Source organism: Gekko japonicus, unplaced genomic scaffold, assembly GCF_001447785.1.
Source record: "Gekko japonicus isolate JY-2015 unplaced genomic scaffold, Gekko_japonicus_V1.1 scaffold1341, whole genome shotgun sequence".
In the NCBI taxonomy this organism is placed as follows: domain Eukaryota; kingdom Metazoa; phylum Chordata; class Lepidosauria; order Squamata; family Gekkonidae; genus Gekko; species Gekko japonicus.
This window is the reverse complement of record NW_015169817.1, coordinates 111912-124595: the sequence shown is the minus strand read 5'-3', so window position 1 is coordinate 124595 and position 12684 is coordinate 111912. Positions and strand designations below refer to the sequence as shown.

At 45.0% G+C, this 12684-nt stretch overlaps 1 protein-coding gene across 1 annotated transcript in view; it reads left to right on the top strand.

The window, feature by feature from the left end:
- Positions 1-9873, top strand: part of LOC107115474 (cytochrome P450 2J2-like) — a 59088-nt gene extending 49215 nt beyond the window's left edge. The window contains 1 exon segment of the mRNA XM_015417193.1: positions 8996-9873. Within this exon segment, the coding sequence (XP_015272679.1) occupies positions 8996-9186 (191 nt within the window). The 3' untranslated portion in view covers positions 9187-9873.
- Positions 9874-12684: the final 2811 nt, after the last annotated feature.

The window sequence follows — 12684 nt, the reverse complement described above, 5'->3', positions numbered from 1 at the left end:
GCCTTCATATGGACCATGCCGGGGTGGCCCTCGTGAAGTGATTTCAGCACTTTTTCCCTGAGTTTGTGAGGGACCACCACCCGGCTTCCCCACAAAAGACATCCCTTAGACACAGACAGCTCATTTTGGCGCATTTTGTAAGGGGCAAATTCTGGCTCCACAGAGCCCACAGGCCACCCCCTCCAAACCCAGTTCAAAACTCTGGAGATCACAATGTCTTTAGCGGACGCAGCCGCAATGTCCTTGGAGGTGATCGGAGCCTGGGACAGTTCATCAATCGCTAACACCTCGTTAGCTGGAGCTGGGTCTGAGTCCAGGCCGGGCAGAGGGCAGCGACTCAAAGCGTCCGCGTGACCAATCGCCTTACCCGGCCGATGTTCTAGGTCGTAATCGTAGGCGGACAGGAACAGAGCCCACCTCAGCATCCGCGCTGACATGATGTTGGGAAGTTGCCGGTCCGGGGCAAAGATTCCCAACAGGGGCTTGTGGTCAGTTACAAGGAGAAACTTCCGACCATATAAAAAGTCATGAAACTTTTTAACTGCTGCAACAAGCGCCAGTCCCTCCTTGTCGATCTGGGCGTACCCCTTCTCCGCGCTTGACAATGAGCGGGAATAAAATGCTACGGGAGCTTCCTCGCCATTTGGCATCATATGGCTGAGCACTGCCCCCACCCCATAAGGAGATGCATCCGCAGCCAACACCAACATTTTATTATCATCGTAGTGAGTCAACACTGCATTGGACACCAGTAATGCCTTGACTCCTTTGAACGCCCGTTCCTGCTCTGACCCCCACCGCCATTTTGCCTCTTTGTGCAGGAGGGCATGTAGTGGGGCCGCTACCGACGCCTTGTGGGGGAGGAAGGCGTGGTAAAAATTGAGGAGTCCAAGGAATGCTTGGAGCTCCTTTTTGTTCCCTGGACATGGGGCATCCTTAATTGCCCTCACCTTGTCCTCTGTGGGGTGGACACCATGTTCGTCGATCCTGAACCCCAAAAATTCCACACTGGGAACACCCACTATACATTTGGACTGTTTTACCTTAAGTCCCGCTTGAGAGAACCGTTTCAGTACCTCTCGAACTCTGCTCATGAGTTCCTCATCGGACCTCCCAGCCACCAACACATCGTCAAAATAAGGGACAGTCCCCTGAACTCCCCTCAGTAACCCTTCCATGAGGCCTTGGAACACTCCTGGGGCCACGTTTACCCCAAACTGGAGCCGGTTCACTCGAAAAGCCCCTCTGTGGGTGACGATTGTCTGCGCCTCAGCCGCCTCCCTGGTCACAGGCAGCTGTTGGTAGGCTTGGGCGAGGTCGAACTTTGCAAACACTTTCCCCCCTCCCAGTGACGCCAGGACGTGGCTGATTACCGGGACAGGGTAGGAATGCTGCTGCAAGGCACGGTTGATCGTGCACTTATAGTCAGCGCATATTCGGATGGAGCCATCCGATTTTACTGGCGTGACTATAGGCGTCTCCCATTTGCTAAATGGGACTGGCTCCAATACTCCTTGGGCTATGAGCTTGTCCAGCTCGGCTTCGATCCGTGGTTTAAGCGGGATTGGCACCTTCCTATACTTCAACCGTATAGGTGTCACAGATGGATCGAGCTCAAAAGACACAGGGGGCCCTTTGTACTTTCCCAGACCGCCCCCGAACACATCAGGAAATTCCTTATATAGTACAGCCCATTTATTTTCCGATACTGCATTCACTCCAGTAAGTGCTATACCGAGTGGTTCAAACCACTCCAACCCAAGTAAATTCACCCGGTTACCTTCGGCAATCAAACAAGACAATTCAACACATTTCCCTTTAAACTCGACCATGAAGGTGTCCCTCCCCGCCAGAGGAATGCGCCTCCCCTGGAAATCGGACACCTGCGTTTCAGCGGCTTTCAAACGCCGCCGGCTCCTGGTCGGGAACATGCGCTGCCAGGTGTGGGATGACAGGACGGTCTCGGACGATCCGGAGTCGACCTCCATGCTGCAGGGCACTCCGTTGAGGTTGACTGTGACGTGGATCTTTCCCGTCCCTCCGACTCGACGAACCGCAGGCTTGGTTGACAGGCTCGATGTCGTCTGACGGTCGTCCTCACGATGTGCTGCTCGTGAGCGTTGATTCCGGGGTGATGCTTCTGGCGTGGACCTCTTAGTCGCTCTGCAGGCTCGAGCGATGTGGCCCATTTTGCCACACTTACGGCAGGGGACGTCTTTCGTCCAACACTGCTCACGTGGGTGCTTCCCGCCCCAGCCTGCGCAGGCTGGGCTGGTCGAAGTCTTCACTGGGGTCCGCTGGTCTGCTTTCTTTTTGACGATGCAGACGTCACTCAGCTTACCCTCGCTGTCACTGTCGGCCCCCTGGTGGTGAACGCGCAGCTCCGTCGCTGCCAAACGCTGACGCACCTCTCGGGTCGACTTGTCGGCTGCTTCCGCGGCGATGGCCTGGTCGTAGGCCGTTGCCCAGGTCAGCTCCTTTCTAGCGAACAGCCTCTGCTGCAGCTGGTCGTCCCTCATTCCGCACACTAGCCGGTCTCTGAGGGCCTCTTCCACATTCGCGAAGTTGCAGGGCCTTGCCGCCTTCCGTAGGGCGGCCACAAACTCCGCTACCGACTCGCTGGCCGCCTGACCCCTCTTGTAGAAGGCATGCCGGCACGCAATCTCCGACGGCTTCGGGGAGAAATGTGCCTGCAGCTTCTCGGTCAGGTCCTTGTACGAGACGGTCGAGATGTCCGCTGGTGCCACCAGGGACCGGGCGATGTCGAACACGCTCTTTCCGCAAGAGCTCAGGAGCGTCGCCCGCTTCTTCTCCTCCGTCGTGATGTCGGAGGCTTCGAGGTGGAACCCGAACCTTGACAGGTAGGAGTCCCAGTCCTCGGTCGCTGGTTCGAAGGCCTCGAACTTCGGGCTATTGGCCATCGTTGCAATCGCTGCCACCGGCTCTGGTGGTGCCCGTTGCTGACTGGCCACGGCGAGCTGCTGCTCTTCGTTGTCCGTCGTGGGTCTGGGTGTAGCGGGGCTGCCTACCCGCACTAGCATCCCATCCTCGTCGCCAATTGTTAAGTCCGGCGCTTAACAATGAGTCGGAGAGTGATTTCAGCAAAGACTCAAGTTTATTCAGCTCTTTGTTCACTTCTTCGACACGGTACAACATCTGATAGCCCGAACAGTTTGCCCATTGAAACTGCCCGGTATTTAAACATTCCCGGCTAACATAGCCACTCCCACTATACACATAACAACCTATCAGGTTGAGCGCATAAGGACCAATCACAAACGTTCCCGCTTGCAGCTTGCTTGAATGTGATTGGGTCGTGAGTCTTGGACTAGGATGCTCTGTCCAAGACGAAGCTTAACATTGCTTCCCTATGTGATGATTCACATAAAACCTCCTGTACTCATGGCAGCTATGAATACATTACACTTCGCTGGATGTTTTCAAGCGGGGGCTGGATGACCATCTTTTGGGTATGTTGCAGGGCTATCTTTTGGCTATGCTCCTGCAGAGTGCAGGGGGTTGGGCTAGATGACCTGCAAGGTCCCTCACAACTCTAACGTTCTGTAATTCGATGATTCTCCATCTCCTCCTTTGCATCTACTGTGATCTCCATCATTGCTGGTCTGTGTAGCTTTCAGCATGGCCCATGGTGTGTCTTCTCTGTACTAGTTAGCAATGAGATGTCAGCAAAACCGTGAGGTAAATTTGAATTGAAACCCAAACCCACATTAGAATCACCTGAGTTTAAGGAAGAACCTCGCCTTCCATCACATCTCACTCTTTTTCTAAAGAAGCTTGGATTTAACACCCAGTTTAAAAGATTGTTCCCAAGATGGGCAGTGGCCCACACAACGTCTGCTCTGAGGTCCCAGGTTCAATCCCCAGCATCTGCAGTTAAAAGGACCAGGGAGGAGGTGATGTGAGAACCCTGAGCTGTGACCCTAGAGAGCCGCTGCCAATCTGAGTAGGTAATAATCACCTTGATGGATCCTGGGTCTGCTTCATTATAGAGGAGATCCAAGATGAAAACAAATTTTACTGAGGGGGATCAAACATCTGGGCTGGGAAATATTGAAATCAAACAGTCAAAATATGTTGTTGTTGTTGTTCAGTCGCACAGTCGAGTCCGACTCTTCGCGACCCCATGGACCAGCTCCCGCCAGGCCCCCCGTCTTCCGCTGTCCTCTGAAGTTGGCTCAATTTCATGTTCGTTGCATCGATGACACTGTCTAACCATCTCATCCTTTGCCGTCCCCGTCTTCTTTGGCCTTCAGTCTTCCCCAGCATCAGGGTCTTCTCCAGTGAGTGCTCCATTCTCATTGGGTGGCCAAAGTATTTGAGCTTCAGTTTCATTATCTGGCCTTCCAGGGAACAGTCAGGGTTGATTGACTGAATCTCCGTCTTCTTTGACCTTCAATCTTTCCCAGCATCAGGGTCTTCTCCAGTGAGTGCTCCCTTCTCATTTGGTGGCCAAAGTATTTGAGCTTCAGTTTCATTATCTGGCCTTCCAGGGAACAGTCAGGGTTGATTTCTTTTAGGATTGACTGATTTGATCTTCTTGCAGTCCAAGGGACTCTCAAGAGTCTTCTCCAGAACCGTAGTTCAAAAGAATCTATTCTTCGGCGCTCAGCCTTCCATATAGTCCAACTCCCGCAGCCATACATGACTACTGGGAATACATGACTACTGGGAATACCCCTCCCAAAAATATGGTTTTCTGTCCAGGTGTAATGGATATAGCCAGAAGTATAGGGGAACAGTTGCTGGAGTTGACAAAAAGAAGCATAGAAAATTGTCTCTGTACATAGGAAAAAGAGATAGTCTGGCCTCTTAGTGAAGTGTGCCAAAAAGTCAAAATATAAGGACATGTAAATAAAACCATACAGTCACTGCAAACCCACAAGTTACTCCACTCAAGAAAGAACACAAGTGACCAACGCGGAAGCAAAAAAGCGAATGCACAGCTACTTATTCAAAAAAGTCTGTGTGAAGGACCTGATACCCACAGTAAGGACCAAGACATAGCTTTAAGAGGGGATTAGATAGATTCATAGAGGATAAGTCTATCAGTGGATGCTAGCCATGGTGACTGAGGGGGAAGGCCCTGTTGTTGGCCCTTCAGAGGAACTGGTTGGCCACTGTGTGAGACAAGATGCTGGACTAGGTGGACCCCTGGTCTGATCCAGCAGGGCCCTTCTGATGTTCTTATGAAGGCCTCGGCCTCTCTGCCCTGTTGTTGGCCCTCCAGAGGAACTGGCTGGCCACTGTGTGGGACAGGATGCTGGACTAGAGGGACACCTGGTCTGATCCAGCAGGGCTCTTCTGATGTCCTTATGAAGACCTAGGCCTCTCTGCCCTGTTCTTGGCCCTCCAGAGGAACTGGTTGGCCACTGTGTGAGACAGGAGGTTGGACTAGAGGGACCACTGGTCTGACCCAGCAGGGCTCTTCTGATGTCCTTATGAAGGCCTCGGCCTCTGTGCCCTGTTGTCGGCCCTCCAGAGCAACTGGTCGGCCACTGTGTGAGACAGGAGGTTGGACTAGATGGACCACTGGTCTGATCCAGCAGGGCTCTTCTGAGTTTCTTATCATGGGAATGCCTCAGCCTCTGTGCCCTGTTGTTGCCCCTCCAGAGGAACTGGTTGGCCACTGTGTGAGACAAGATGCTGGACTAGGTGGACCATTGGTCTGATCCAGCAGGTCACTTCCTTTAAAAGACTGATTTCTAATTCATAAGGGGAACAGAGCAAAGAACACATTTTGTACGTCAACAGGTAGTTCCACAACACATAAACATGGGGGGGGGGTGGATGCAGCAAAACTGCTTTGTGATCACATTCTGGCTTCAGTTATTAGAGAGTCAGCTATGTCCCCCTCCCAAAAAAGATGGTTTTCTGTCCAGGTGTAATGGATATAGCCAGACGTATAGGGGAACAGTTGCTGGAGTTGACAAAAAGAAGCATAGAAAATTGTCTCTGTACATAGAAAAGAGAGGTAGCCTGGCCTCTTAGTGAAGAGTGCCAAAAAGAGAGTTTAGAGACTAGAAATAAAACATCTTTGAAGAGAAGCAAGAAGACAAAGTAGAAATATAATTATTTTGTTTTGCTTACGTTGTTTGTTTTTTCACCTTGTTTTAGGGCTGCCAAGTCCCCCTAGGGGGCGGGGATTCTCCCGCCAAAAGGGCTCCCAATCTGCTGGTCCTGATCCGACTGGCGGGGAAACCCCACCCCCGAAGTGGCCAGATCAGGCCGACATGTCCAGCGCAATGACATCGCCTGTAAGTGACATAATCATGCTGGGCACGTCACAGGGTGACGCTCTAGCAATCACCCTGAAAACTTTATGGTACCATAGAGTTTTTTAGGGTGATTGCTAGAGCGTTACCCTGCAATTTGCCCAGTGTGATGATGTCACTTCCTGGTGACGTCATTGGGGCATGCGTGTGCAAAGTGCGTGAAACTCCCTGACCGGGACCAGCCCCCCCCCCCCCGCTATGCCAGGTAAGAGACTTGGCAACCCTACCTTGTTTTTATTTCCTGGTTGTATACCAAATTTGTAATGGCCTTTGGACTCATGCAATAAATCTAAAACTGAAAATCTGAAATCTATAGATAACTTTGTATGGTGTTTGAAGTTCTTAGGTCATGAGTGAGCCAAGAATATGCATACTTATCAAGTGGGAAAGTTAGCTATAGGGTTGTGGGGGGATGGTACTTTTCAGGTTCAGATGTAGTGAAACCGAAAAATATCGGTATTTCCCAGTCTCCCCAAATCCCAATATGATATTGGAATTTGGGAAATAATTGAGATTGTCAAATTTATTCAGCTCCATTACACCCTATGGGTATGATCTCCATAGGGCAGGGATGTCAAACATGCAGCCCAGGGGCCGGATCAGGCCCCCAGAGGACTCCCATCAGGCCTGCAGTGGGACTAGCTGTCTTCTGCTGCTTCCTCCAGTTCTGCTGCTGCTGCATTATTGTAGGTTTGCAGCTTACAGATACACACCTGAACACAGCATACTTAAGACTGCAACAGCACAGACATTTTTTTATAATATATTTATTGAGTTTTCAAGTTATAAACAGTAACATAATAGCTTATAGACAATAACATCATCAAAAGTCGACATGTCAACCAGAAATACTTTTTAACAGCAACTAAATCAAATAAGAAATGTTCTAATATTCCCAAATCATTCCATTAATCAACCACTAACCAAGTACTAATCTCTACATATGACATTCATCAAATTCCATACCAACAATCTGATTTGGTGCCAAATTTTGACCATCTCAAACCATCCAGTACTCGGGAGTCACCTAACCATTCCTCACTGTAACTACAACTACATTCTAATACATCTCATTTAATCCAATAAGCTATGAATTACTTGTTTTAATATAAACATATATATTGTAAGAATTTATTTTATTTTTATGTATTTTATCATTTTCTACACTTATTTGAATTTTCAAAATTAACATCCACCCCTTCTAATTCTGAGGTACTTCGTCATACAGTTATTTTACTATTGTAATATTCCTTACGTCCCTTCATTTTTTTACTAATTTCTTATATACCTTTATTTTCATCCCCAACCACTTCATTGAAAATTAATGCCCTTTAACTAATCACTTTTCAGCATCTTTCCAGACTCTTCCACATTTTACATTCATTCACACTTACACATACACCTAATTATTTTACTAATCATGAATTAATTATAATCCATATAATATTCCCTGGTCTAAATCCAATTTATAAATTTCCGTTAAACTTTCATCTCTACATTTATTTACTATTTTAGCCTTTAACCTCCCCTTCCATTATCTTCACCCTCTATTATTCCCCTTACAACACCAACCACTATAACTTTTAACAAACTTTCCATTACCAGGTTCTTCCAGCTGAGCAAGTGTCCGCAAAAATTTATAGATTAATCTTTCTATATATCTTCATTCTCCTTCTAAATATCTATAGCCTTTTCCCTTGTAGCAACATGTCTCTATGCTTCTGTTCCTTGAATGTATGGTAAATTTTCTCCAAGCTGTTTCCATTAACTCTCAGCAAATCATGTTCCATTTTTGTAATGTCCCTTTTAAATTTCCACTTACGCAGTCTTTCCTTTCTGTCTTTCCAGCCTTTTTCTCTCTTACAATGTTTATTTTGCACAAACTTTTTTGGTATTCCCATCCTTGCTTTTTTCATGTTTGCTGCCTTCTTTCTCAATATTTGAGTTAGTGGGAAAGAAGGGGGCAAAATCTCAACATAGTTCTTTCTTTGCAGACACCCCCCACTTTCCTTTGGGCTCTTAGTAGATTGTTCTGGCTCCTCCTTATATGGGCCTTCTTAAGCACATGTTTACATCTGACCTGCCCTGAGTCATCTAGAACATAAGCTTGGAAATAGGGAAGTCACATAAAGTGTCTGAAAATGGACATGGTGAAACTTCTCCCAGAGACAATCATTTGACTACCGTTGAAGTGATAAATTAAGTGTAGATCTACTCTTGTGCTGCTTTTGTTGCTTTTATGGGGGGGGGGGCAGAAAAATAGGAAGTAAGCAGCCTGGCAATGCAATGTGGCATGGAGGGAATTATTATCATAGCAACACAAGTTGATGGTGAGCTACTTCAAGGGGTAGAGGGGAGTCCTGTCCCATCAACTCATGCTACCTTACCAAAGTCCAAGCTAGATGTTCACTTAGGTGATACCTTCTGGACCAGAGGTTTCAAACTCAGTGCAGTGCAGGGCAGATGCCCCCACGATGCTTGACTGCTGCAGACGAGGTTGTCCTGTCATGCTGAAGTCACAACAGAGAGGCTCCCCCAACTACCCCCCCCAGCACTTCCTCCCTTGCATCAGTTGCTTGCAGGCTGCATGGGAGCTCTGGACGGGCCAGTTCTGGCCCGCAGGCCTTATGTTTGACACCCCTGTCCTAGAGAATACCTGGAATTATATTCCTCACTTCTTTCCTGCCTTGTTTCCTCTGCAGGGGACCGTGTCTGTCTGGGAGAGCAGCTGGCGAGAATTGAGACTTTCATCTTCTTCACCACCCTGCTGCGGGCGTTCACCTTCCAGCTGCCAGAAGGAGTAAAGGCGCTCAGCACAGAGCCTATCGTTGGGGTATCACTGTCTCCCCAACCGTATAAACTCTGTGCTGTTCCCCGCTGCAGTGCATCCTAAACTACACAGAACGTAGCTCCTTTGTTACTGCCAATTTCTCTTTCATTCCTTTTGCTTCATCCTAATCCTGCTCTCACCTGCTCAATTCATTCTGTCTTTGGTTTCTCTGTCAGAGCAAGACGAATGCCTCCTCGGGATGGAATCCAGGCAGATCTGTGATGTTCCTAATGGTTCACTTATTAGTATTACATGGCAAATGTATCAGGATATGTGGTTAATACAGCAGAGTGTGATACAGCAGAGTGTGATACTGCACACAGTAAAATAGATCTCTCAAGAAGTAGATTGCCAAATTAAAATTTACTTCAGTTAGATTCTGTTCACATTCAGGTTGCAATCAAAAGCAGCAGAAAATAGTAAGGGTGATTCTGCATTGGCTTTTCCCTCCATTGTTTTACGAAACCAACCTCGGAAGAGAAATTCCCCTCAGCATTGCATTCCGCTTTCACTTTCCATGATCATCGGGTTTTATGGTACCTTCCGCATAGATTTATGGCCGTTCAGGGGTGTCTTTGCAGCCAGTCCGGCGTTGCCCCAAGGCATTTGAATGTAGTTTTGAGCTGCACTTTTCCCTCCCAGTTGAGAATATTGACAAATAATTTGCAGACATTTTGGGTTTTGCTGGACTGAACTGGGACTTTTGTTATCGCATTAAAATGGGTGATCAGGACACACAGAAAAAAAAAACCAGATGATGATAACTCCTCAAAGTTATAAGGGGAAAAATATTCCAGAGAGAAGATAATACTGAATTTATGGAATCCTTTACTACATTAAAAATTGCATACAGATGGCGAGACTTAAAAGAAACCTTCTCTACCTACAAGGGAAACAGACATAGAATCAAGACTTTATTGAAAAGAAGAAATCACAAAAAGAAGAAAATAATCAAGCCCTATAAATAAGACTGGTTTAGGGGACCCTTGTTTATGTGCAACTGACTAAAATGGGCTGGGGAATATCTAATCCCTTTTTTCATATATATATATCCATATAACTGCAAATTATAAAACTGGTCCAGGGAATATTTATACATGTGTAATTGATTAACATTGGTTATAATTGAGTTTGTTTTTCTATACATTTACAAAATTAGAGCCCATATTTAAAATATTCAAGGGAAGATTAATTTAATTGTGTTAGAAAGTCTTATGACAGATGATATAAATTATAAGAGAATAAACTGTATAAACTTTTTGGTCTAGAGAACATTTATGAATGTCTATCTGAATAAGATTGGTTAGAGAAGTATGTTTAAAAATTTTAACTCATATTTAGGTAAGGCTTATAACAGAGGATTGCATACATTGTAAACTTATAAAGGTATCAAAGTTTTAATCTAATATAAAAGGTGTTATATAAACAAGGTTGGTTTAAGGATCCTATGAGCGTGTGTAATTGGGGGTAGATTGTTTATTAAATGGAAGATTATTTTAAAATGTTTAATTAAGGCTGATATTAAGAATTCAGTTTGATCAAGAGGCAGGCTAGAGATTTTTTTTGGTGACATTAAAACAAATAGAATGAGAAAAGAATTTACAAAATTAGAGCCCATATTTAAAATATTCAAGGGAAGATTAATTTAATTGTGTTAGAAAGTCTTATGACAGATGATATAAATTATAAGAGAATAAACTGTATAAACTTTTTGGTCTAGAGAACATTTATGAATGTCTATCTGAATAAGATTGGTTAGAGAAGTATGTTTAAAAATTTTAACTCATATTTAGGTAAGGCTTATAACAGAGGATTGCATACATTGTAAACTTATAAAGGTATCAAAGTTTTAATCTAATATAAAAGGTGTTATATAAACAAGGTTGGTTTAAGGATCCTATGAGCGTGTGTAATTGGGGGTAGATTGTTTATTAAATGGAAGATTATTTTAAAATGTTTAATTAAGGCTGATATTAAGAATTCAGTTTGATCAAGAGGCAGGCTAGAGATTTTTTTTGGTGACATTAAAACAAATAGAATGAGAAAAGAATTTGACTATGAATTTGGGGAATTGTATAGATTTAGTTAATGTCTAAATGTATCTTATAGAAGATTATTGTAGAATGTTTAGACAATGCTTAAATAGAAGAAACATGTTTTGTTAATCTACAGAGTTGCAAAAATTATAGACATCTGCTTATGAAATTTTAAGATATAGTTAAATCTGGATTTACAGAGAATGGTAATGAAATATTTTTGATAGTGCTTAAATATTAAAAAATAGTGTAGTGTTTAACATAGGCCTGCAATTAGGCATATATGTATGAGGTAGTTTAAGAAATATAATATTGTTATTACTACTCTCATGTATGTTTGTTTGTTTGTCTGTCTATTTGTTTTTATTAAAATAATAAAAAACTATTATTAAAAAAGAGCCATGTGAGGAATGGTACAGAACAAAGGGCACACAGAGAGAGGAGGGGTCAGAGGGCAGCTCCCAAGTTAAGAAGAAGAAGAAGAAGAAGAAGAAGAAGAAGAAGAAGAAGAAGAAGAAGAAGAAGAAGAAGAAGAAGAAGAAGAAGAAGAAGAAGAGATTGGATTTATCCCCTGCCCTTCACTACCCAAAGGTGTCTCAGAGCGGCTTACAGACTCCTTTCCCTTTCCCTTCCCCTCCCCACAACAAACACCCTGTGAGGTAGGTGAGGCTGAGAGAGCTCTTGACAGAAACTGCTCTTTTTCAAGGACAACTCTTATCAGAACTATGGCTTGCCCAAGGTCATCCAGCAGCTGCAAGTGGAGGAGTAGGGAATCAAACCCGGTTCTCCCAGATTAGAGTCCGCGCACTTAAACACTACATTAAACAAGACAAAAACACGCATCCCATTCAAGGGGATAACATTTATAAACACAGAGTGATATAGAGCCCCTCAATGTCCAGATATGCTGAGCTGCTTTGTCCAACAAAATAATCTTATTTGTATTACGATATCTTGAAATTTATGCTCAATGCAGAATTCTGATGATACATAAAGCCAGACAAAGCTGTGTAACAAAGGACACTACAACAAAGGTGATAATGCAAAAACCTCTATGAATAACAACAAAATATAATCCAAGTACAAATATATATCCATAAAGGTACAGTTCACATATAATGAGATCCGATGTACAATTTCACAGAAAGTCTTCAATGTTCGTGTAGACAAGTCCTAACAATGAACGAAGGATCCGGATATTATAAACTTTGTTTCATTGAACTTCCTCAATAGTGACCAGGGGTCATTTCCTGCAGAAGCGCACAGGATTGGAGCTCCGGAAGTAAAGAGCCCAGGTGGCAGGCACATGCAACAAGCCCCACCCCCTGCTTCCAGCAGCCCTCAGTCAGAGCAATAAGCAGCCAGGTAAGTTGCAGAGCCCCCCCGCCGACTCCCGGTCCAAAACAGTCCAGTGGCACCTTTAAGACCATGTTTTATTCAGGTACAATCTCTCCCTCCTCTGCGAGGACAGATCTACACGTTCCCCCACAATAGCTAGCAATCCAAAGCAGTCCAATGGAGCCTT